The sequence below is a fragment of the Carettochelys insculpta genome, chromosome 30, assembly GCF_033958435.1.
Source record: "Carettochelys insculpta isolate YL-2023 chromosome 30, ASM3395843v1, whole genome shotgun sequence".
In the NCBI taxonomy this organism is placed as follows: domain Eukaryota; kingdom Metazoa; phylum Chordata; order Testudines; family Carettochelyidae; genus Carettochelys; species Carettochelys insculpta.
This window is the reverse complement of record NC_134166.1, coordinates 5,054,015-5,078,288: the sequence shown is the minus strand read 5'-3', so window position 1 is coordinate 5,078,288 and position 24,274 is coordinate 5,054,015. Positions and strand designations below refer to the sequence as shown.

General features: G+C 46.4%; 1 protein-coding gene across 4 annotated transcripts; it reads right to left on the bottom strand.

Annotated features, from left to right (window-relative positions):
- Positions 1-1,034: 1,034 nt before the first annotated feature.
- SLC25A44 (solute carrier family 25 member 44) lies at positions 1,035-23,232 on the bottom strand. 4 transcript variants are annotated; one of them, XM_074981171.1, is made up of 5 exons: positions 23,154-23,232; positions 14,728-14,843; positions 12,280-12,907; positions 8,342-8,469; positions 1,035-5,781 (listed from the first exon to the last, which is right to left on the bottom strand). In XM_074981171.1, the coding sequence occupies exons 3-5, from the start codon at positions 12,899-12,901 to the stop codon at positions 5,590-5,592; spliced, it is 942 nt and encodes a 313-aa protein (XP_074837272.1). In that variant the 5' UTR covers positions 12,902-12,907; positions 14,728-14,843; positions 23,154-23,232; the 3' UTR covers positions 1,035-5,589. The 4 variants fall into 4 exon arrangements, 2 of the variants coding, with proteins under 2 accessions (XP_074837272.1, XP_074837273.1); XM_074981172.1 differs by lacking the exon at positions 23,154-23,232 and adding an exon at positions 21,922-22,010; XR_012642888.1 differs by having other exon boundaries at positions 5,643-5,781; positions 8,342-8,464.
- Positions 23,233-24,274: the final 1,042 nt, after the last annotated feature.

The following is a 24,274-nucleotide window of genomic DNA, read 5'->3' as shown; positions in this document are numbered from 1 at the left end:
TCCAGACCCATGGATTTGTGTAAATCTAGTTTTTCTAGATAGCTCAGAACTTGTTCCTTCCCTACAGATGGCTGCCCTCCACCTTCCCATACTACATTGTCTGCGACCATCATGTGGGAGTTGACTTTGTGAAGACTGAGGCAAAAAAAGCACCGAGTACTTCAGCTTTTCCTACATCATCTGTCACTAGGTTACCTCCCTCATCCAGTAACGGCCCCACACCTTCTCTGATAACCTGTTTATTGTTAACATGCCTGTAGAAACCCCTCTTGTTACTCTTCACATCCCTTGCCAGCTGCAGTTCCAATTGTGCTTTCACTTTCCTGATTACTGCCCGGCATTCTCCAGCCATATGTTTATACTCCTCCTTAGTAAACTGTCCACATTTCCATTTCTTATATGCATCCTTTTTGAGTTTAAGCTGACTAAGGATTTCCCTGTTAAGCCAAGCTGGTTGCCTACCCTGTTTGCATTTCTTACTTTGTAGGCGGATGGTTTGTTCCTGTGCCTTCAGTAAGACCCATTTAAAGTACTGCCAGTACACTGAATAAACTAACCAGAGAGGATGTGGAATCTCCATCACTGGAGATATTTAAGAGCAGGTTAGACAGACATCTATCAGGGATGGCCTAGATGGTGCTTGGTCCTGTTGTGAGGTCAGGGGACTGGACTCGATGACCTCGAGGTCCCTTCCAATTCTAGTGTTCTATGAATAACAACATTTTTACCTCATACAGATTTATTTTCTTACATGTGCCCAAAGGCATTCTTCCCCCCATAAGAATACAACCTAAATTTTCATTGGTTTGTATTACATTAGACAGGTTGTTGAGCGAATTAAGAAATTCACACTGGTGTAAATTGAAAATAGGGCTGCATCTGCTAAGTTTCCCTTTAACTTCTCTCACCTTACAAGTTTTAATGGGAAATGTAACTGTGAAAGATTGAGGCTGGAGTCAGTGAAATGTTACACAAAACAATACTGCAATATGTAACTTACCAAACCCAGACAGATGCATAATAACAAGATCAAATAAATAATAAAAACTTTAATTACACAAAGACATATTACAGTGCAACAGTGAAACCTGTTAAACGTACACAATAGTCACCCAGCACCTGATTTTAGAATAGGCACCGGTCCTATCATTCTGCACTCCCATTGCTACAGGTGTAGGCAGTCAAATTCTGACATTATGGCTTTCAAATGCCCCAAACATTCAAAAATTGTAATGTGCTGGGACACCACTTTATTCCACCCCCAACAATTCCTCTGATACAATGGAAGCCCTACAACGTTCCATTTCCAGATTTCTTTTCGCAGACTGGTATATGGGGATGGAAAAGTTCAGCTCACACCACCACATTCAATTAAAAAAAAAAAAGATTGGGCCTGACAGAGGGGCAACACTTCAAAATACTCTGTTATCTAGAGGGGTTTGCACTTAGGATAAAGACATGCATGGATTTCATCGGAAAGCAATTGTACCCAGTCAGTTTACTGACAGGATGATCACTATTGTACATAAAAACCAGCAGCACATCTGAAAGGCTGGGGTTGAGGTGGTGTCAAGAAGAAACTGACAATATTGTAAGAGCCAAGCAAAATTCAAAGAAAATACTGTACTACCACAAATTGTCACAGCAGAGATTAACAGAGTCACTCCACAGGTGATAAATGCCCTTGAGCAGAAAAAAACTAACCCAAATGAATAGAACCACAAAGGGTTTGTAATGCTTTATCTGACAGAAAAGATAAGAGTTATAGCCACTACAGGCTGATTAGTACCGTATACTACCCTTCTGTTGTGACATTCCCCAGAGAAAAACTCTGCTGCATTCAGACTTGAAGGGCTGATTGGCTCTATTTAAGGCTTGATGGTTTAATGAAGTGATCACTTAAATCTGACCTCCGTGGACTGATCCAAACTGGACAAAAAACAGCCTGGTGGAGATGCCAGGTTCCTGCAGAAAAATAGAAGGAAAACCAATTGCCTACATTTTTCTGCAGGGAAAAAGCCACATGGCTTGTAAAAGTTAAACCCTGCTAGCTGAACTGCACACAAATGGGAAGGGGCACTTCACTTGCTATCTAGTCAGTTTCAAATACTGCACATGCCTCAGTCCATGTTTTTCTGCAAGGTTTAACCTTGCACTGGGCTTAAATTTAAGACTCTGCATAGCATCATTTTTCACTGCTCAGCTAAAATCGCTTTCTCCGTCAGTGATAATCTCTCCTATTGCTCTGTGAAGGCAAATTGTTCTAAAAAAATATTACGTATATAGGGATGTTACCTGGTTTGAGGCTTACTGTTATGTTCACTGGTTAACTGGCCCTAGTGGCATACCAGAGTAGCCCCGACCACAGTAGGGCCAATGGGATCTCAGCGGTGGTGGGGCTGGCAGCAGGACCCTACTGTCCAGCAGGACCTAGGTTAACTGTTTTAGTAGTAGTGTTTAACCAGTTAGCTGTTTTAACATCCCTAGTTGTGAAACCACAAAGACTGGCAGGATGACTCACAGGCAAATGCAGAATTTGAGCTTATTTTCAATTCTTTTTAAGCTGACTAGATTTCAAGATGGAGTCTCTAAGGTCTCTTAAATTTGTCAGTGTCCCTTACTGACTTGTCATTAAGACAATGTCCCTCTCCCCTAGCAAAAGCTGTCGTCTCACCTGTTAGAAATGGTCAGATACTCATGTTTTTCGAAAAAGGAGCTGCAGATGAACAATGTCTCATTACCTTCCACAGATCACAATATGGATACTATGCAAACACCCCGAATCGAACCATGTCAAGCCTTGAAAGACAGGACATAACCCTCACTGCAGAGCCCCCTACTAAGGAGTGGGATTTCAAACACAAGAACAAAAAGTACGGCCAGAGAGTTGTTCGTTAAATATGATGCTTTGAGGGGGTTTGTCACTGGCTCAAATGTGAAATGGCTCATTTGAAGAGCCAGCTCTTTTCAATTGCGGATGCAACTCAGCGGCATTACCAGCCTCTGTGCGCTGTTTGAAGACAACTATTTTATTTTTTAAAAATTGTATTGTGTTACATGACTCCAGAGTATTTGAAACTGTTACCTCACAAGAAATTGTAAGTTACTTGCCTGAGTTAAGAAAAGCTCCTGTTTCCAAATGAAAGAGGACTAATTGATAGGGTACAATTTCAGATTACTTAAACTGATGAAGCCCACACTAGTATAATAGGACTACAGCCCTTTGTTGTATTTCGCACCTCGCCCCCATAACCATTTATGATTTTTCATCTGTACAGTACTGATGAGACACAAAGCAGCGTGTTCCTCCTGCAGCATCCCCCATGTGCAGATGAGCTCATGATCCCAAGGAGTTTGTTCAAACTTTTCTCCACATTTACTGTTTTAGGCAGACATTGGGTGGGAGGTGGGCACAAAAGGGGCCCAGAGCTCCAGCTGCCACTGCTACTACTTCAGCAATCAGCTCTGGGCCCCCAGAAGTGCTGTGGCAATGCTGCTCTGTCGTGCTGCAGTGTGTGTGTGTGTGGTGGAGGGAGCATACCCCAGTGCTGCTGTTTGGGTGGTGCTAAGTGCTGACCGGCCTAGGCCTCACCCTTTCCATTCTTGACCTCACCTCTTCTGGTGCATGGAGTTGGGCCCCCATCCCCATCTAGCCCCAGGGTCCACAGTGGCTGTCAGCCCTGCTGGTTTTGGATCCACATTTTTTCCTGCAAGTTTGTGTGGTTCAAATCTTAATAGTTGTCTGTTCCACCATCCTTCCTTTCACGGGAACTGGATTTTATACCAGAAGATGGACCCCCAGCTTGCTGCAGATGAGAGTTTTGCACACGTTGTGCTTGTGCATGCAGCTTGGAGGAGAGCAGAGCAGGGGTAAGATGATGGACATACCAGCTGGTTGTGTGCTGCCATTTCTCACCTCTGTCTAGTCCCTGATACAGGACCCACCGCCACTGCGTTAGCACCTCGTGTCTATGGTGGTTATCCTCTCAACACCCCCCCCAGCCCCAGGAAGAGTATTATTTCTTCCACGTTATACAACAGGAAGGAGCACAATGACTGTGCAATTTCCCCAGTGTCACACAGGAAGTGCATGCTTTAATGATGAGCTTCTGTGCTGTGTTTCAGGGCTGGCTGTCCTAACTCCATGCACAGTGGAAACAAGGAGCTCCTTAGGTCTGTTTGCCTGGGGAAGCCTGTGCTCTACTGAGGACTGGAAGACAGGTGGACAGCTGAACAAGACATGGGCAGCTGCAGTACACCAAGGTCAGCATCAGGAACTCATCATTGAGGCAGTGAGAGGGAAGAAAACAGGCACTGAAGCGTAAATATGAGCTGTTTGGAAGTAGTGGGTTACCTACGTCATCTTACTAAACTCCCAACCTCTCTAACTAGCTAGGAAAAGCAAGGCTTGGGAGCCAGAGACACTCACTGAATACAGGCGCTTGTTGCACAACTTGATTCAGAGACTTTGTTTGGTAACAGACAAGCCGTAGTTTGGAATACAGCAAAAATGGTCTTCCCCAGAGACAGGATTTTGATTTGTTTGGTGGTACTGGACCGTTACTCAGTAGCTGAGACACACACACCTATCAGGTATGCATGGGACAGAAAGGCAGAAGCCATTTTCCTTCTTGCATCCTTTTGTCAATTACAGAAAATTCAACTCCTGCTTTTCAGTCTCATCCAGCTCAGTGTGCTCCTGAAGACGGGCAACTGGGGATTTCCAGCGGTCTGTGGATCTGTTTGATCTTAACAAAATTAAGGGTGGGGATCAACAGACATTTCCATAGGATGCAGAACATTTACACTCACATTTGCCAAGGCCACAGAATAACCAGTCCCCCAGCAAACCATCCTCCACTCCCTAACCCACTGTGAAAAAAACAAACCACAAAAAAGATGATTAAAACCTGGATTAGAAGTCACAATTGCTATTAGCTATAAGAAATAAACACCTCAAATGTTATTTAAACACATGTGCATCAGAACACCAGCTCTGACACTGGGAAGGCGTGTGAATAAGTGAAATAGCTTCCAAGAATATAGAAAAATTATGTACAGATCTCATCAGACAGCGGCAGACAAGGCCTTAAAACTGATCCAGGTATTTGTTACTCTCTTCCCTCATTTTATGAGCATCAAAAATGATGCTTGAGAAAAGTTTTTACTATATACATATATATTATATATATATTTTTCTCCTCCCACAATACCCCTGCAATTAATAGACATTCCACCAGGAGGCCCTATAGAGTTTGTACAGTCCCCGCCATATGGAAATTTGGCAAAATTAAAAGATTAAGAATGCATTGCAAGAATAATCTTTTTCTTTTCTTTTGCTTAAATGGGTAGTCTTTAATTTAAAAGAGATCAGGAAATTGTTGGGTTTCACTCACACACCCGGGCAGTCTTGAATGGCTAGTCGGTCGAAAACTTTACCATTTTTTTTTTCATTTTTCCCAAACAGATAGCAGTAGAAAGCTGTGTTGCAGTCGGATCTGACAAAGTGATTGCAGCAGCTTGACTCTGTCCTCTGCTGTGAAACCACATAATCCTGTAATCAAGTTATAAGTTCTCATTCACTCTTTGCTACCAATGTCTTGAGTCCACAAGCTCCGGGCGGAGGCTTAACTTCTTCAGAGTTTCATATCCCACCACTATGACGATGGTGGAAGGGGTGGCCGATATGATGCGGGCCGAAAGGCCTTTTGTGAGGCCCCAGGGACCTTCCTCTGCCATTAGTTGCTTGAAAGTGAGAATGATGGAGCTTTTGCCTTCCACCTGCAAAGCCAAGAATGAAACAGGAGAGGCATGTGCTCAGCAGGGCAGCACCACAGCTTGGGCAACGGCAGATAAAACAACTATGTCTTGAGCTACACACGGGCTGTTCTGCAATGAGACTGTAAGGTATTACACCCTGCTAAGGTCTTTCCAAAGGCAAACCAGTCAACTGCCTTGTTGTTTTCATTTGAGGAGGAACCAGAGAAACCAGAGCACCCAATCAGACTTGAAGTCCCCCCAGTCCAGTGTCCTTCCTCTGACAGTGGCCAGAACCAGCTGCTTTACAGGAAGACACAAGATACCCCAAAAGGAGGCTGTAAATGGGCAAAGCTTCAGTCAGACCCTGCCTCAGTTTCCGCACTCCCATGTAGCTAGAGACCAGCTCCTCAGCCAACAAGCCTGTGCGCCGCCCCCCCTCCCCACACCCCTGGGTCACTATTTCATTCCCTTTCCAAATAATCCACTTATTCAAACTCAAACACAGTTCATCCTCACAAAGGTAAGTCTGGTGTTGCCATAGGAACCCCTAAGCCCTATACCTCAACGGGCTTCCCTGCTGCTGCCACGGCTGCCTATACAGTAGGGCCATGAGTCACGTCTTGCACCTACCTAGTCTGGCAAGATGCAGTCCAGGCCCTTTCCCAAAAACGACTTTCTGCAGCTCTTCCAACCAACTCTGCTGCCTGGATTTTCATCTCACCACCTGCAGTGCAACTGAATAGTCACAGGTGCAACTAACCCCACTTCTCTGAAAGGGCCAGCTAGCCCGTCCTGTGACAAGGCAATGATGGAGCAAACAGAGAGGACACCGTGCAATTTAAGCACTTGGGTTACTTTATGTTTGCTTCATCACCCTACGTATTTACATTAGAGACCCCACCAAGTCTGGAGTTTATCTTGCAACACAACAAGGAATCCAGTGGCACCTTGAAGAGCAATGAATTTATTAGGGCATAAGCTTACATAATGAAAGAGCCAGTCAGTCTGTTCAGACCCATTTTGACACTGTCAAATTTGCATATGAACACCAACTTGGCAATTTCGCAGTGCAGTCTGTTGTTGAAATTTAGGCTGGGCTGGAATTCATATGCAAATTTGACAGTCAAAATGGGTCTGAACAGAGACACAGAATGGCTCTCTCATTACAATAAGTAAGTTCCCTTTCAAGTATTTCACCTTCTCCTCACTCTTGGAGGTGAGGCACATCCACCCTGATTTAATTAGCGCTGATGTTACACTCCCATCTCTGTATTCCTGCCTTTTGTTCCTCTTCAAGCACCCGAGAAAGTGAGATGTAGCTCATGAAAGCTTATGCCCCAATAAATCTGGCCAGGTCTATACTAGACCTGAAAGTTGATCCTAGATATGCAATTCTAGCTACAACAATTGCATAGCTGGAATCAATGTATCTATGATCAACTTATCAGGCCATCCTCAGGGAGGGAGGTCAATGGGAGAAACTTTCTTGTTGACCTCCCTTACTCGCAATAATGAGGAGTACCACGGTCAACAGATGAACCCTGATAGTTTGATTTCGCACATCCCCACAAGGTGCATGAAACTGAACCCCAGAAGATTGACCCAGACTGGGTTAATTTTCCAGTAAGTATAGACATAGCCTCAGTTAAACGTTAAGGTGCCACCAGACTCCTTGTTGTTTTTGCTGAAACAAACTAACACGGCTACCTCTCTGAAAACTTGTGACACAATTCCACTTCCTGCAGGGTGCTGTCCAGGTTCCCAAAGCTCGCTGCCCTTCAGCATTGCTACATGTATATAATTTGGGGGGTGAAAACGTACACTGTAGATTTAAGCTGTAGGTTATTCTGGCTGACTCTCTCTGCTCCCTGCCTTGCAGAAGCTCTTTGTACACAGATGCTGTTACAGTCTGTAGAGCAAGACATGAGATCAGGAGAAATGAAGAGGAAAAACAAAATGAGCTTTGACAAACAGTTTCACAGGCGCCTTATGGGACCGAAATTGGATGGGTGCTTTTGTGCCCATCAAGTGAGGAAATAAACCAAATACAACACACTGGAGAAGCAGGCTGGTATAACTGAATTTAAATTTTAGTAGGGTTCTAGCATGGACTCCACAACCATTGAGGACAGGGATCTTTCTCTCCTAGAACCCTGCTACAGTTTCCCCTAGAAGTCAGTTCATAACAAGGTAACAAGAAATTTACATAATACTACTCGTCTAGTGAAACAATCCAGGAAAACCATGCCCCACACCTATCTCCCAATATGGCTGTAGCTAGCAAGGTTCCGACTCTGCTCTGGATAAGTCATTAATGGCACTAAATTGGGAGAAAATCAAAAGAGATATTCACTTCATTTAACCGACACGGAGAGTGAGACACAGGAGTTTGTAAAACCCAATATGCAACAATCCACCTGAGCATCTAGAAATAAATGCTATATGCCATTGAGAAGAAAGATACAGTGACTTGCCCACAGCTGCACAGATCAGAGGCAGAACTGGTACAGTACTCATGCCCTGTGACTCATGATCCTGTCCTGCAGATGCTAGATCACCCTACCTTAGGCCGAGCTCTTACCTGGACGCGAGTTCTGATGACATCCATGGGGTTGGTGAGGGTGGAGGCCGTTGCAGCTGCTAGTGGCCCCGATATAGCTTGGAGGAGGAGGTGTGGACAATCTTTAGGTGTCAAGCGTGAGAGCTGTTCTGGGAACAGGAGGCACAGTAAAGTTACAGATACGTGTGTGCATATATACATATTCTGTCCTTCCTTCCAGCCAGAACTCCCAGCAGTCATCCATACCAACTTCACAGGTTAAGATCCATATTTTACAGATCGGTTTTACAGTTGGGAAAACTTGTTACATACATGTACACTGCTCACGTGCCTCATGATGAGTCTAGGACTAGTTCGTTTGCATGTTGTCTGCAAAGATTCATATTAAACTGACTCCATCATAGGTGATTTAAGCCTCTAGAAGGTAGTACCCAGTGAATTGTAACACTGCTTCTTGCAACATCCCTCCAAGCAGACAGTGACACATTCTCTAAAGAAAAGCTTGCCACGCTGTGGGCGCGACAGCTTTCTTCATTCTTTTTTTCCACTTTCTAGTACATTAAGTAGCATCATGAGTAGGTTTTAAACACACACAGAAATTTAAGAGACATTTCTAGAAAAAGAGGTTGTTTTTCATAGGCTCATAGACATGTAGGGCTGGAAGGGACCTTGAGAGGCCATTAAATCCAGTCCACAGCACTGAGACAGGACCACGTAAACTATCCCATCGCTGACAGGCATTTGTCCAATTTCTTCTTAACTCCCTCTAGTGATGGAGATTCCACAACCTTCCTTGGAAGTCTGTTCCATGAGCTTAACTGTCCTTATACTTTGAAAGTGCTTCCTACTATCTAACTCGTTAGTTCTTTTCCTACCATCAGTGGACAAGGGCAACAATTGATCACCATCCTCCTAAAAGCAGCTGTTGACATCTTTGAAGCTGAAGGTGTGTGACAGACGCCCCCCCCCACGCTTTATGGAAAACAGGTTATGAATATAAATATGAATAACTCAAGAGATGCTTTGGACAAAATGCCTCTCTTACCCTATTGTTTTCAATGAATCCATATATCAATGAATAATTTTCTGCTGAATCTGTATATCATAATTTGGTGCATGCGTTACATTCTTCTCCATGAAGTCAGAAATATGGAGCGCGGGTCTGTTTATAGTTACAAAGGTGCTAATGACAGACATTACTGGTGCTCCTGGAGCAACCCAAAGGACAGGTTTATCTACCTGGGGAGTCCCAGAGAGCAAGGTGACAGGTGTCAGAGTCCTGGTCAGCACAATGAGGAACATCCCCAGGGGTCTTCCACAATCAGACCCCGTCATAACACTCCCTGACACTGGCTTTCTCTTCTCAGAACTAAAAATATCCTCATAGATCAGGTTTTCTAAACCTTTTTACTGCTTTAATTGGTCTCCTTTGGACTCCCTCCAATTTTTCCATATCTTTCCTAAAATTCGGTGCCCAGCACTGGACACGGTACTCCAGCTGAGCCTCACCAGTGCTGAATAGAGCGGGAGAATTACCTCCTGTCTCTGACACATGGCACTCCTACTCTCGCACCTCAGAACGACATTAGCTTTTTCTGCAAATGCACCACAAATCAGCCCGTGAGCCACTCTAACCTCCAGGTTAGCAGCAGCAGTACTGCTGTCTAGCCCAGTATTCCCCATTCCCTGCTGGCTGTATGGGTTCATCTTTTAAGACGTACTGATGTCTGCTTAGAGAAGAAGGAGAGAGCTCTAGAGACTGTTTTGGCTGCCAACCCAATGCCATGGATCATTTCTACTGCTGCAGTTTGTGCCTTAAGGGCAGGTCACATGATAATGGTGTTGACAGATCAAGACCAGCGTGCTGTGCACAGATACAAACTAGAGCACCGGGAGCTGGAGGAAAGGCAGGTTGAGTCTGTCCCCTGAAGATCGATCCGCCTTTATGGGAAAGCTGATTCTTTAAAAATAAAAACCCAAGTAAAAGTAACTAGGCTTTGGAAAGAGAGACTGGAGCTTTTCTGAACTGTGTTTAGCCTATGCCCACACCCATTTTTAACACTCAAAATACTGTTTCAGCACCTATATACTAGGGGGATTATATAAACCACAGTTGGGCTATATGTCTAAGCAGCAGCTGGATGGAACAAGGCATAGCACATTTCAAAGGCAAGGATAGCAGCTACTGGGAAGCTCAAACCAGAACGGCGTGCCAAGAGCTGGAGAAATAAGAGCTGGGACATTGAAGGCAATGGTGCCAGTGAGTGGTCCAGGACCCACGTACTAAGGTGATACTGTGCATTGCTAACAGGATCTGCCAACCCCAAGGAGTGACTGGATGCTTGAGATGTCTGTATTTTTAATAGTGGCAAAACCTGAAAATCACTGACATGCATTGTACTAACACCCAAACTTGTTACAGCCAACTTACTCCAGTAATCCCTGCCAACAAATCCCCCTCACACTAACCCTTGTAGAATGACATCCACCCACCAAGCAGCTAGTGCGAGACAGACACCAACTGGGCCAGCAAGTTTACTGTTTGATGCCTGTATTGTACAAATTAACTGCATCTGGGGTCATTCTGTACTGAATCAACAATCTCCTGAAAGGTGCAGCTTTGCTGTTACACAGTGTTTCTCAACCAGAGAATGAATCACAGAGGCCGTGTCTACACGAGCCCCAAACTTCAAAATGGCCACGCAAATGGCCATTTCAAAGTTTACTAATGAAGCGCTGAAATGCATATTCAGCGCTTCATTAGCATGCGGGCGGCCCGGCACTCCGAAATTGACGAGACTTGCCGCCGCGCACCATGTACTCTAGATCAGCCCTGTTAGGTATTTATCCAACCTGCTCTTGAATACCTCCAGTGATGGAGATTCCACAACCTCCCTAGGCAATTTATTCCAGTGTTTAACCATCATGACAGGAAGTTTTTCCTAATGTCCAATCTAAACCTCCCTTGCTGCAATTTAAGCCCATTGTTCCTTATCTTATCCTTAGAGGTCAAGGAGAACTGTTTTTCTCCCTCCTCCTTATAACATTCTTTTAGATACTTGTACGCCACATTCATGTCCTCTCTCAGCCTTCTCTTTTCTAAACAAGCCCAGTTCTTTCAGTCTTCCCTCAGAGTTCGTGTTCTGTAGACCTTCAATCATTCTTGTTGCTCTTCTCTGGACCGTATTTCTTGAAACGTGCCCCCAAACGGGACACACAACTCCAATTGAGGCCAAGTCGGTGCAGAGTAGAGAGGAAGAATGGCTTGGTATGTAGAGGTCTTCCAGTGGGTACATTAACTCATCTAGATATTTGCCGAATTTTACAATAGGCTACATAACAAGCACTAACCAAGTCAGTACAAACTAAAATTTCATATGCTGATTTGCTTATTCTGCTGTATCCACTATATGCTGAAACAAATACAATATTTATATTGCAATTGATTTACCTTACAATTACATAGTAAAAATGAGAACACAAGCAATTTGTCAGTAACAGGGGTGGGGCTCAGGTTTCATCTTTCTGTCCTGGGCCTCAGCAAGTCTAACATAGGGCCTGCTCTCTGGTTGATTTTAGAGAACCCTCCTGAAATTCACTCACAGCCTCACTGGGGGGTGTGGTCCCCTAGTTGAGAACTACTGGGTTGTCTAGCACATGACCAACACTACCACTGCTTACTGGGCTCTTAGAAGACATTTAGGGGTAAATTACAGCTACATAACAGCACAGAACACTGAGAGCCAGGGCCGGTGGCTTTAAACAAATTTTATGGTACTGTGGGAAACTTGGCCACACCTATGATTAGCGGTTGCCTGGGTGGCTAAAATCATGCCAGATTACGGCTGGTGCCAGATGAGAGTGTGCTGGATTAGAAAGGTTCAACCCATATCATGAATCCTGAATTAATAATTTCACATTTGCCCAAGTTATCGTGGAAGTCTCCATGTTTCACCTACCTGCATAGAAGTGGTAGAAAGGCCACCACACAGCACTGTTGGGAATATAGGTGAGCAGCGAAGCCACATAGCCCCTGTAGAAGCCTTTCAGGCCATCAGCCTTGAAGATCTGCACAAGGATGTCCTTGGTCTGGCCGAAGACCATGTTACGTTTGCAGTCTTGGTACCTCACTTTGAACCTGCCCATGCTCTCCCCATCACGCTGCATCATGAGGTGCTGGGAGACAACATCTATTGGCACTGTGATGCTCTGCGCCACCAGGGAGGCTGAGCCCCCAGCCACCAGTGACTTGATGACATTGTTGTTGTTGTACTTGGACACGTACTTGCGGGTGAGCTCGTAGGTGGTCACATAACACTGGCCTGAAATCAAGGTGAAGGTGTTGACCAAAAAGCCCCGGTACAGCCCAATAGCCCCTTCTGACCGCAGTATCTTCACAAAGGCATCAAAGGTCCCGTTGTAAAGACTCTTGCCCTTCTGGACCTGCAGCCGCGTTCGGATGAGCGTGAAGGGGTAAACGCTCACCCGGATCATCATGGTCATGCAGACGCCGAACACGTAGAACTTCTTCTTGTCCAGATGCTCCCACTCGATGATCGGGATGTTGCGTTTGTCCTCCATAATGCCCTGGAAAGCAGAGGAAGAAAACAGTGTCCGCTAGATAGTCTGCTCGTTTGAAAGTTGGAGCAGGTGTAAGACACTTTTGAGATTAAGCCTCCCTTCTGCATCGGGCTCATCATCATCAACATCAATAACTGTGGGCTCAGTAAACTTCCTGCTAGCCAAAGACTGGACTAAGCCTGCTTAAGAACCAGTCATTATTATAAAGAATGATCTCAGTGGGACATGAATGGAAATGAGTAAATTAGCCTCCTGGCAGCCAAAACCTAAACTTTGCTTGTGGGACAGTGACGGGGGAATCTGAGGATTCCACAGTCTGTTACCCATCAATGAAAGAGGAAGCTTTCGCAATTACAGATGAACACACATAATCAGAAGACGGCTGGGGGAACTCTGCACATGAGGACACACCTGGCTTATTCAGGCTTCTTGAGCTTAGACAAGTTTATGCTGAGATGGTCATGCAAGAGGTTTTGCCACAGACCTTGTAGCGGTGTTGCTGAGTAGTTACCCCTTGCCCCAACTAACAGGAATTGATTTCCCCCCAGCTGCCATCTTCTGGGATTTGCCACTCCAACATACCACAAGCAGAAAGCGTATCAGCTGCTCACATCAAGTGGGGTGTAACATAGCCCACTTGTGCTACACCAACTGGTTTTCTGTGCATCCAGTAGAAGTCAGGGTGTACCAGTAGATTTTGTCCACTTGAACCAAATTTTTAACTCATAGATTGGAAGAGAAGTGCAAAGGACATATTAAGCTGCAAATCAATGTCATAATGATCACTGACCAATGAAAATCAAAATTTAGGAAAATAACTAAAGTACAAATGGAAAACGTGACTTAAATCATGATTAAAATCCATCCTGCTCTCTAGAAGGAAGGAGAACCCATCACTTCAAGGTATCTGGAGTGGCATAGCTACAATCCATTGTTACAGGCAGGGGACCGACTGGCTAAGTGGCAGTGCAGCAGAAAAGGACCTGGGGATTACAGCAGATGAGAAGCTGGATGAGAGTCAACTGTGTGCTCTTGTAGCCAAGAAGGCAAATGGCATATTGGGCAGCATTAGGAGGAGAATTTCCAGCAGATCTAGAGAAGTGATTGTTCCCCTTTATTCAGCACTGGTGAGGCCACTTTTGGAGTATTGCATTGGGTTCAGGGCCCCCATGTGGATGCACTGGAGAGGGTCCAGCTGAAGGCAATGAAAATTATTAGGGGGTTGGAGCACATGACCTATGAGGAAAAGCTGAGGGATTTGGGCATATTTAGTTTGCAGAAGAGAAGAGTGAGGGGCGATTTGATAACAGCCTTCAACGTCCTGAGGGGAGCTCTAAAGAGGATGGAGAGAGGCTGTTCTCAGTAGTGACAGATGGCAGAACAAGGAGCAATGACCTCAGGTTACAGTAGGGGAGGTCTAGGTTGGATATCAGGAAAAACTTTTTCCCCAGGAGAGAGGTGAAGCACTGGAATGTGTTACCGAGAGAGGTGGTGGAATCTCCATCCCTAGAGGTTTTTGAGTCCCAGCCTGACGAAGTCCTGGCTGGGATGATTTAGTTCAGGTTGATCCTGCTTTGGGCAGGGGGTTGGACTCGATGACCTCCTGAGGTTTCTTTCAGCCTTTGGATTCTATGATGCAGCTGACAGCGCACCCGCTGTTAGGAACAGTAACAGAGAGGAAGCCCAGATTCTACTTCAGCTCTGCTACATCATATTGAAATCTTAGGTGTGTCACTGCATCCAGTGCCTCAGTTTCCCCCTGTAAAATAATACTTGTGAGAGGTGTTGGGAGCTGTGGCTGAAAAACACTAAGTGTTAAATATTACCTCTTATTGAGCATGCAGAGCAGGAAAATTCTTTCGCAACCGGAGCAGTTTCTCCCTTGTCATTCTGAGTTCACTTGTGCGGCTGGCCTTCACAATCCAAACCTTCAGGTCCTAAGCTGTTTACAACATAAAGGGAGATACGATCTGAAATCTCTAAATTAGATCCTAGATTCACTGCATGAGTCACAGCTGTGTTTTTCCATGCACCTCTCCTGATGGTGTCGACTGGAAATGCAAGTCAAAGGGTAAAGTTGAGACTAAGGATTAAAAGGAGGAGATGTAAACAAGTACAGAATGAAAGAGAAGATAGAGAGCCTGAAAAGAAAGTTAGCAAAGGTCATGGTTCCAGGAGCCCCCGGCCAAGGACTTCCAGGTTGTACTTAAGACTAAGATGAGCAAGTTCATCAATCACTTTCATTCCTAGATAATCTTCTCTTGTGCAATTATCCTGAAATACCTGTTATGCCTCCAGCTGTGGCAACACTTGCAGGATCAGGGAGGCAAGAGGCTCTACTGACTTTTGGTACAATACAATGGACATTCATGCTGCAGATCACAGCAGGAGAACACAGGAAGAGGCCACTCACACTTCAATGTTCCCTGTCAAGCTGGACAATCCGATTTAACCCAGATCTCCTCACCTAACCTCCAGGGCCAGATTAAGTCTTCTGGGGATGAAGGGTACTAGATTTTTGTGGGGTCCCTAGGCTCCAGGATGGGGCCAAAAATGAAGTGACCAGCAAGCAGGAGCAGACTGCAGGTTGAGGCAGGAGGATGGGTGCAGGAATGGGGAGGGTCTGATTGGGGGGTGTGATCTCTGTGGTAAGACTGGCGTGAGGCACTTGGGGCACAGGAGAGTGGTCCAGGCTGGGGCCAAGGGGTTTAGCGTGCAGAAGTGGTTCAGGACAGGAGGTTGGGGTGGGAGTGCAGGGTCTGTGAGGGAGTTAGCATGCAAGAAGGGGCTCAGGACTGGGGCGGGCTGCAGGGTGCTCATCTGAGGAAGCTCCTATTTGATCGTGGGGGAGGCGGGGCTAGTGGCCCTGCACTGTCTGGTGATAACCTACGGGCACTGCGCCCCTGCTGCTCCCATTGACCACAGTTCCTGGTAGGCAATTCACCTGATCTCTGTTGAATTGCCTACCATGCCATAAGACAATAAGTTCCAACCTTTGAGGGGATGTATTTTTCTGGGAGAATATTCTGAGCTGTTGGTCCCACCTCCCATTGAATTGTTGAGCTCTCGCCAGCCCTGAAGCTTGAGCTGATGGTTTGATGCAGGCCTAGCTCCTTGAAGGGTCCAGGCACCAAGGAAGGAAGAGAATAAAGGCAGCAGGGGCATCCCAGAGGCACTTTGCTGAGCTAAAAGGGAATGCTAGAGCACAAGTCTTAGTGGTTGAGAGACCTCTCCACTGTCATCAGCGTCCCCAGATGACAAAGCCAGACTCTGCTCTCCCACAGCTGGGAGCAAGCGCAGGTGGGGAACACATTACAGGAAAGGATTCTAGCCTTGATGCACTTGAGATCATTCAAAACCACCAGCCAGTGGATTCCATTTCCTGTGCAGGTTCTAGGAGCAGGGATGGCACCCACCTGGGTGTTCTAGAAGCCAAAGGAAAGCTCAGAATCCGCACAAGAGATCGGCATAGTGGCGAAGAACAGGCCTCCCAGATTTATCACTTGGAAACCTGTTTCCTTTCTCAAGCAAAGCCCCGGAAGGCAGCAAGCGGCTTTTCCTGCTGGTTCCCTTATTCAGTTTCAATCTATCAGCAGAATCAGCTGTTATTTGAATTCACACAATTCCTGTAAAGCGAGAAGAACCCCTTTCCAAATCAGAGCTGAAAAGGTGGGAAGATACAACACCCAGGCAGCAGCTGGAGTGCTCCTAAAAAGCATACAAATGAAAGATGTGACAGAGAGCCATGGCAGTGCCCGTGATTACATCCCTCTTATGTGACATCATTTCTGCTATGGTATCCTCCATGCCTTGTTCTTTGTAGGCTCTAAAGCCTCATGCTAAGGTTGGCCACATAGCCATGGCTTGCAAGGGAACTCTCAGGAGTTTAGGATGTGCCTTTCGCTTTGAAGAGGTGACTGGCAGTGGGCCTGACCCATGAAAAGTGTGTTTAGACACATTCCTAAATTCTACAGGGAATAAAACAATCCAAGCATGCAATAACTTGGTTTCTATAGCATCTATCACCACAGGATCTCAGACAGGACTCTTCACGCACCCAGATATGGACAAGTACAAAAGAATACACCTGTTAGAGAACGTCCTGATTATAAAATATAAAGGGTAGAGCCATTCAGCATCACACACAGTTTGTATAACCTGCTTCATAAGGCTTGTCTACACATGAAAGTTATTTCATATGAAAGCAGGTTAGGAATTTAAAGAGCCAGAGTGCCCTGTGTGGACATACTTATATAAAAGTGCCTTTCTGCACTTTTGTTGAATTTCTTTTTTAAAAACAATAGCTATTCTGGTTAATTTCCCTCTGTAGACAGCCTCTAACTATACTCATCAAAATAGATGTGATAATGCCAGTGACTGCCAAGACCTTATGTTTGCAACCTACCAGGAAACCCAAAGGCAGCCAGGTGGACATTGACATAATTGTCAGTATTTAGTATAAAAGGCCTGATTCTCAGGTACACTAAGGCCTCTTCACATAACTCTGGAAACGAAACTGTCAAAGTGGGCACAACTGTAATTCATGCCTATTTTAAAGCCATTTTATAGTATCAGAATGATAAAAAGAGGTCTGAGTGCAACTAAAAACAAGGCCCCAAATTTCAAGCTGCATCAAGAAAGATCAAGTAACCATGATTATGACAGAAATTCCCTTGATAACGCTATTTACATAATTGCTTATTCCCTTGGAAGGAACTTGAGGATTTTGATGTGATGAAATACCTTCAAAAGTCCTTCAATTTTTTTAAAATGTTTGGTTATTATCAGACAACAAAATATTTACAGGACATCAGCTCACATTGTTATAGGCTGATAAAAACTTCTACTAAGGCTCAGACTGCAGAGGTATTTGCAAACTAGTTCAGGAGGGATTGTTTATGTGTTGCATTTGGAGCCACAATAAACCTGCAGAATTCCCCGAGGACTAGCAAACCAACAATCTGAATGGACAAAAAAATACATCCTATTTTACCTAATACAAAAATAAAACCCTAATTCACTTCTACCACCAACTGAAAGAGATAAAGGGAATGTATAAAAAAGCTAAGGGCTTGTCTAGTAATAAAAGTAATACCACTTCAACTACACTGGTGTAAGGAGCACCTTCTTACCAGAATACTGTGTCCACACTTGAGCTTATACCAGTGTAACCAGGGAACTTTCAAGTGCGGTCCAGGCCTTCAACCCAGTCTGTAACTTTCAAGGCCAGAGAGTTAGAAGTAATACAGCTACGTCACAAATCATATTGACTTTACCTGTGTTGTTAGTACCACCATTGATCATTAAATCCATGAGGGTAGGGGAGATCTAGTTTACTTTCCAGAACATGCTCACTGTGGAGATGATACACTGGTCACTTTCACTTTTGGATTTAGTTAGTTTCATTTGTTTGGCTCACAAGCCTGGCAGGGACTCCTGTCTTCAATTTGTAATGCCTTACCTTCACCTCCACAGAGATTTCAACAACCTGCATCCTACCACCAATTTCAGCCTTGACTATTACACATGAGAAATACATTTCCTGGATACCACAGTACAAATCATTAATGACCACATCGACACCACTCTCTACCAAAAACGTATGGACTGCTATACTTACCTACGTGCCCCCAGCTTCCATCCAGCACACAACACATGATACATCATTTATAGTCAGACAGAGACTGAAAACTACCAGACCTCTGCCAAGCATTCATAAAACAAATTACCCACCAAGAAAAAGAAGGAAAAAAAATTGACAGGGCCAGGCAAATACCCAGAAACCAGCTACTTCAAGATAGGCTCCAGAAGATCAATAACAGAACACCACTTGTCATCACCTATAGCCCCTAGCTCAAACCCCTGCAGTGCATCATTAAAAGCCTACAACCTATTCTGGATCATGATGCTATGCTCCAGAAGGCCCTAGGTGATAAGCCTGTCCTTTCCTAAACACAACCTCCTAACCTAAGAAAGATTCTCACCAGCAATCACAGGCTACACCACAGTAATACTAATCACGAAACTCTTCCTTGCAACAGACGCCGCTGCCAACTTTGTCCACATATTTATTCTGGGGATACCATCACTGGACTTAACCATGTTAGTTACAAGATCAAAGGCACATTCTCGTGCACTTCCAGCAACATTATATACGCCATTATGTGCCAACAATGCTCTGCCACTAAGTACATTGGACATACTGGGGGAAAACCTTCACCAAAGAATAAATGGACACAGAGCAGACTTCAAGAAACTCCATACACATAAGCCGGTCAGTGAACACATCAATGGACTAGGCCATTCTGTTAAAGATCTAAGAACGTGTGTCCTGGAGCAAAAAGAATTCAGAAACAGATTAGACCGAGATTTTTGTGAGTTGGAATTCATATTTAAATTTGACACATTAACATGTGGTATGAACAGAGACATCAATTACTTCATGCATTACAAGGACTACTGCCCTTCCTTTGATGCTCGAAATGATCTCAGGCAGGACAATTAACATCCCCCCTTCCTCCATCTCCCTGTGTCAGTTTTTATTAGGTTGTTTATTTTTTTTGTTTTTTTTTCGGTCCTTTGTACTTATAAATGTCAGTCTGTATTGGAAACGAGATTGATCTGATGAAGTGGGTCTGTCCCACAAAAGCTCATCACCGAATAAATCATTTTATTAGTCTTTAAAGAGCTACATTTCTGCTGTTTTGTTCTGCAGGGAACTGCTCTCCCTGGAGTTTTAAAAGTTCAAGGAAATGTTTGCATTGGTTTTAGGTTCTAGACTGTGTTGATTTTATTACTGAGGCCATCTGCTCCTTGCCAAGAGACCACATTTTCCTTTGTGTCTCGTTAATAACCAGCTTCCTTTGGAATCTAAATCTAACAGACACAATGTTGCTTTAATCACAGTTTGCAGGTGATGGAACCAGAGCTGTGGCAGTGGATTAAACTGGAGGGGGTGTGTGTGAGAGGACTGCCTGGCATCATAGCAGGCAAATTCCTTGGCTCACTGAAATCAGTGGCAGTTTTACCTCTGACTTCACTGGGGCCAGGATTTCACTTCTTATGCTTCCAGAATTTAAACCTAAGGCTGACATGAAAGCAACCATCTCATTAGACTTATTTGTGCCTCAGGCATTCATTCCCTTCCCACCTTTTTAACATCAGCACCAGCAACAGAAAACAGATTTAAAAACTTGCCAAATTCCAAAATAGCCAAGTGCTGCCTAAAAAGCCACGCATTAAAAAACTCAACAACTCACACTTCAATATGAAATTTCCAGATCACTCTCTTAACTCTGCTTGTACCTTCTGTACCTTTCTTCTATCTTTTGCCTTGTCTATTTAGATAGCAAGCTCTTAGGGGCAGGGACTGTCTACTACATGTATTTTAAAGAGGGGTCTCATTCTCAGGTTGCCCCCAGACACTACCATGATTAATGGCTCCCCACCTGGGAGTAAAGATTTGGAGACTTAACTTGCTCTCTCATCTCTCCCCAAAGTCCATGGAATTTGGGAAGCCAGAAATCCAAAAATACCTATGAATAAGTCTCAGAGATGTAGCCGTGTTAGTCTGTAGCTTTGAGAACAACAAGAAGTCTTGTGGCACCTTATAGACTAACATATTTTGGAGTGTGAGCTTTCGTGGGCAAAGACCCGCTTAAAGTCTATACCTTTAGACCAATCTGAGTGAATCACCAGTGAGAACAGAAGGAACTAATTTCTTGAAGTTTTGCCTGTTAAGGCAAATGATTAGGAAGCAGGACTCTCAGGTTCCAGTTACAGGCTCTGCCATTGCCTGGGTGTGTGATGTTAGGCTATTTCTCCTCCCCACCTTTCCATGCCTCAGCTTCCCACAGCTCTAAACTGTGGGCATTACTTACCTATCAATAGCATGTCTGAAGAATTAAAGTACTATGAAATCCTCAGCTCAAAATTAAGTAGAAATGCAAAATAATACAGAATCTGATCATCCCAGTCCTTTGGAAAAATCACTGCATCCTGTAGACTTGGGTATAGTTGTAGCAAAATTTGTGCATTACAAGGCTTTGGTAGTATGTGTCAAAGGCGGCCAACCAATGACTGCAACTAGAACCCAACCTAGTCTCAAACAACTGATCAGCAAAATTTGGACTCCTTTAACACAGGCCAGCCAATCTGTGTCATAAATTTTTTTGCTGCCACTGAGTTTAAACATGATTCTTTGGCAAATGAAGACAGGCCCTTTGTTTGCTCAAAACCAGGAGAGATGTCTAGCCCGCATACTAATGCCTGAGTCTGACATCATGGGAATCATCCAGAGGTGGGCTGGGCAACTGCCTCCACAAGATCAGTGCTGCTTCTGGACTCCCTCTAAAGCCAGAAGGTCAAACGGTCCAGAAAGCAAGGCCACAGAGTGTCTCCTCATCTTAATTCTTATCTCTGCGTTAAGCCAGAGGGACCCTGCACTGGGTAAGCAGCTTGGTGTTACTAATTTTTAACACATACGACACCATTTTATACCATTTTCATCCAAGCCTCAAAAACTATACTTCTTTTACACACATAAGGCCTTACAGTGCCTCTAAGTATCACCCTCTTTTTACATAGTCTGAAAGTGAGTCACAGAAAGGTTAAGGCCCATAATTTCAATCACATCCACTGTTTCCAGTTGTTTCAATTATGAAGCACCCAAATGTGAACATCCCATGGCTGGTTATCAGAAGAGGCAACCACCTACGATACCATTTGAAGTTGAGCGCTGACTGGGGTGACCTGCTGGCTGTGTGGAAACCTCCAAAGCTGCTCTTCTGATCTAGGTACAAATTGTGAATTTCCCTTTGATTTGTGAAATGTGCAGATCAGTTCAAGCAGTCATTGGTGATAGCTTCTTCTTGGCATGCAAGGGCAGGTGCTATATAATTCCTGTTTCCAGCACCAACTATAGGTCTTTAATTAGGGGAACCCAAAAACTGATGCCTCCAGGAGTTAGTGAACATCTAAAAGTTTTGGCAGAAAAGACTCGAACGGAGAACAGAACTCACATGCCCCAGCTTCTCAAACACCACCCATTTTTGACTCCAACATTATAGCTTCACCTGCAACCCTTACACCCAACTGCGCCTCCCCAGCACCCCAGGCTGAGCGCTGCACCCCAGATCCACCCATCCCAGCCTTGTCACCCCAACTACCCCTTTCCCCGTGACATCCCCCAGCTTGGGTCCTGCCCCATCCACCCTTCAAGCTGCCTCCTGGCCAACCCCCCTCCAGTGTTTTCCTCAACTGCCCCCATCCTCCCTTCAAAATGCATCTCGCCTGGATGCCTCTCCTCAACTGCCAGTCTCACTAGCCCCGCCCCCAGCTCAACTTCCCCCACTGGCCCACCCCAGTCTCACCCTGCCCCCTAAGGTAGGCCTTGTCAGAGAGCCCCCAACTGCCGCTCCCCATCCCAGCCTACTCCATCCCATCCCACCCTGCCCCCCAACTGCCGCTCCCCATCCCAGCCTACTCCATCCCATCCCACCCTGCCCCCGTCCTACCGTGCCCCCCAACTGCCCCTCCCCATCCCAGCCTACTCCATCCCATCCCACCCTGCCCCCGTCCTACCGTGCCCCCCAACTGCCCCTCCCCATCCCAGCCTACTCCATCCCATCCCACCCTGCCCCCCAGCTGCCGCTCCCCATCCCAGCCTACTCCATCCCATCCCACCCTGCCCCCCAGCTGCCGCTCCCCATCCCAGCCTACTCCATCCCATCCCACCCTGCCCCCGTCCTACCGTGCCCCCCAACTGCCCCTCCCCATCCCAGCCTACTCCATCCCATCCCACCCTGCCCCCGTCCTACCGTGCCCCCCAACTGCCCCTCCCCATCCCAGCCTACTCCATCCCATCCCACCCTGCCCCCGTCCTACCGTGCCCCCCAACTGCCCCTCCCCATCCCAGCCTACTCCATCCCATCCCATCCTGCCCCCGTCCTACCCTGCCCCCCAACTGCCCCTCCCCATCCCAGCCTACTCCATCCCATCCCACCCTTCCCCACAACTGCTGCTCCCCATCACAACCTATCCCTTCCTATCCCACCCCCCCAACCGCCCCCTTCCCCATCACACCTTGGCCCCCACTGTTCCTCCCCTCCCCACCCTGCCCCTCAAAGGGCGGCCCTGTCCCGAATGCCCCCCGGCCCCTCCCAGGCCCCACTGACCCTGCCCCCCGCTCCGAGCCCTACCGTGGTGCCCCCTAGCCCTGCCCCACCCCACCGCGCAGTCGCGTCTCACTCACCTCGGGCGGACGCCCCCAGGGCCCCGCTCCGCCCCCATGGCGCCCCCGAGACCCGGGCCATCCGCAGCCAGCACCCGCCCCACCCCCCGGACGGAAACAACGTAAGGAGGCGCGGCTCACGCAGCCGCCCGCTTAGCCAATCACTAGGCTGGTCTCGCCGCCATCTTCGGTGCGGGCAGAAGCCGGTGCCCCTTGCGTGATTCCTGGCCTGAACAAAGATGGCGTCCTCTCCCCCCTGCCCTAGTCCAACATGGCCGCCCTCAAGCCTAAAGCGTGCAATGAGCATGCGCGCCCACAGCTTCTTCCCCTCTGCCCCCCCCAGTCTCCTTTCTTGACTGCTGCATGTGCCTTGCAGCCTACAGGCGCGTTGCACGTGGTTGCGGGAAGGGGCTTAGGCAGGAGTGTTTGGAGGCTGGGCTAAGGGGGTCAGTAATATTTCTTGCAGGGTGCGACTGTGTGATGGGCGCAGCAGAGGTGGGAGGGGGCGGGAAATGATATGTAGACAACAGGTTTCTTTTTCTGTGTTGGAGCAAGTTATCTCCAGGTGTTTGGGGCTGGGGGTCGCACATCCTTGGCCTGTTGGGCAGGACGTTCTCGGAATGGCATGGGCCTGTTCCTGCTGGCGTGGCTGGAACACATGGTGCCTGCAAGGTTTTGCTGCACAGAGGGTTTCCTTTCCGAGAGCTCGCTGAAGGGGGGGCGCGGTTTGTAGGTCATCTACAAGGAGGCTTATAGATGACCTGTGCTCCACCCTGACTGCAAGCGTGACATAGAAGGGGGGTTGAGAGGCATTTTTAAGAGCACCCCACCTCTGCGGGTGCAGCCTTGGACACATGGTGCACGCAAGAGAACAGTGCACATTTTTAAGAGCGTGCTGCTCCACTCCTGCCAGCCTTGCACTGTGCACAAGTTCATGCTGCCAAGGTCAGAGAGGCGTGCTCTTCCAAGCGGCATCCCTCAGGCCAGCGGTCTTCACCAAATAGTTTGGGGCCCTTAGGTCAGATTTCTGTGGATCTGCCAAGCAGGGCCTGCGATAGACCCGCTGAGGCCTGGGGCAGAAAGCTGAATCCCCCCTGCATGGGGCTGCAGCCCAGGATCTTGAGCCTTGTCACTTGGGGCTG

Bases quoted from the DNA above. Each gene is read 5' to 3' on its own strand.
- SLC25A44 (XM_074981171.1), bottom strand. From the start codon at position 12,901: ATGGAGGACAAACGCAACATCCCGATCATCGAGTGGGAGCATCTGGAC. The intron at 8,470-12,279 runs GTAGGTGAAACA...TCCTGTTCCCAG, and splicing joins TTTCTACCACTTCTATGCAG to AACAGCTCTCACGCTTGACA. The intron at 5,782-8,341 runs GTAAGAGCTCGG...TTGGCTTTGCAG, and splicing joins TCATCAGAACTCGCGTCCAG to GTGGAAGGCAAAAGCTCCAT.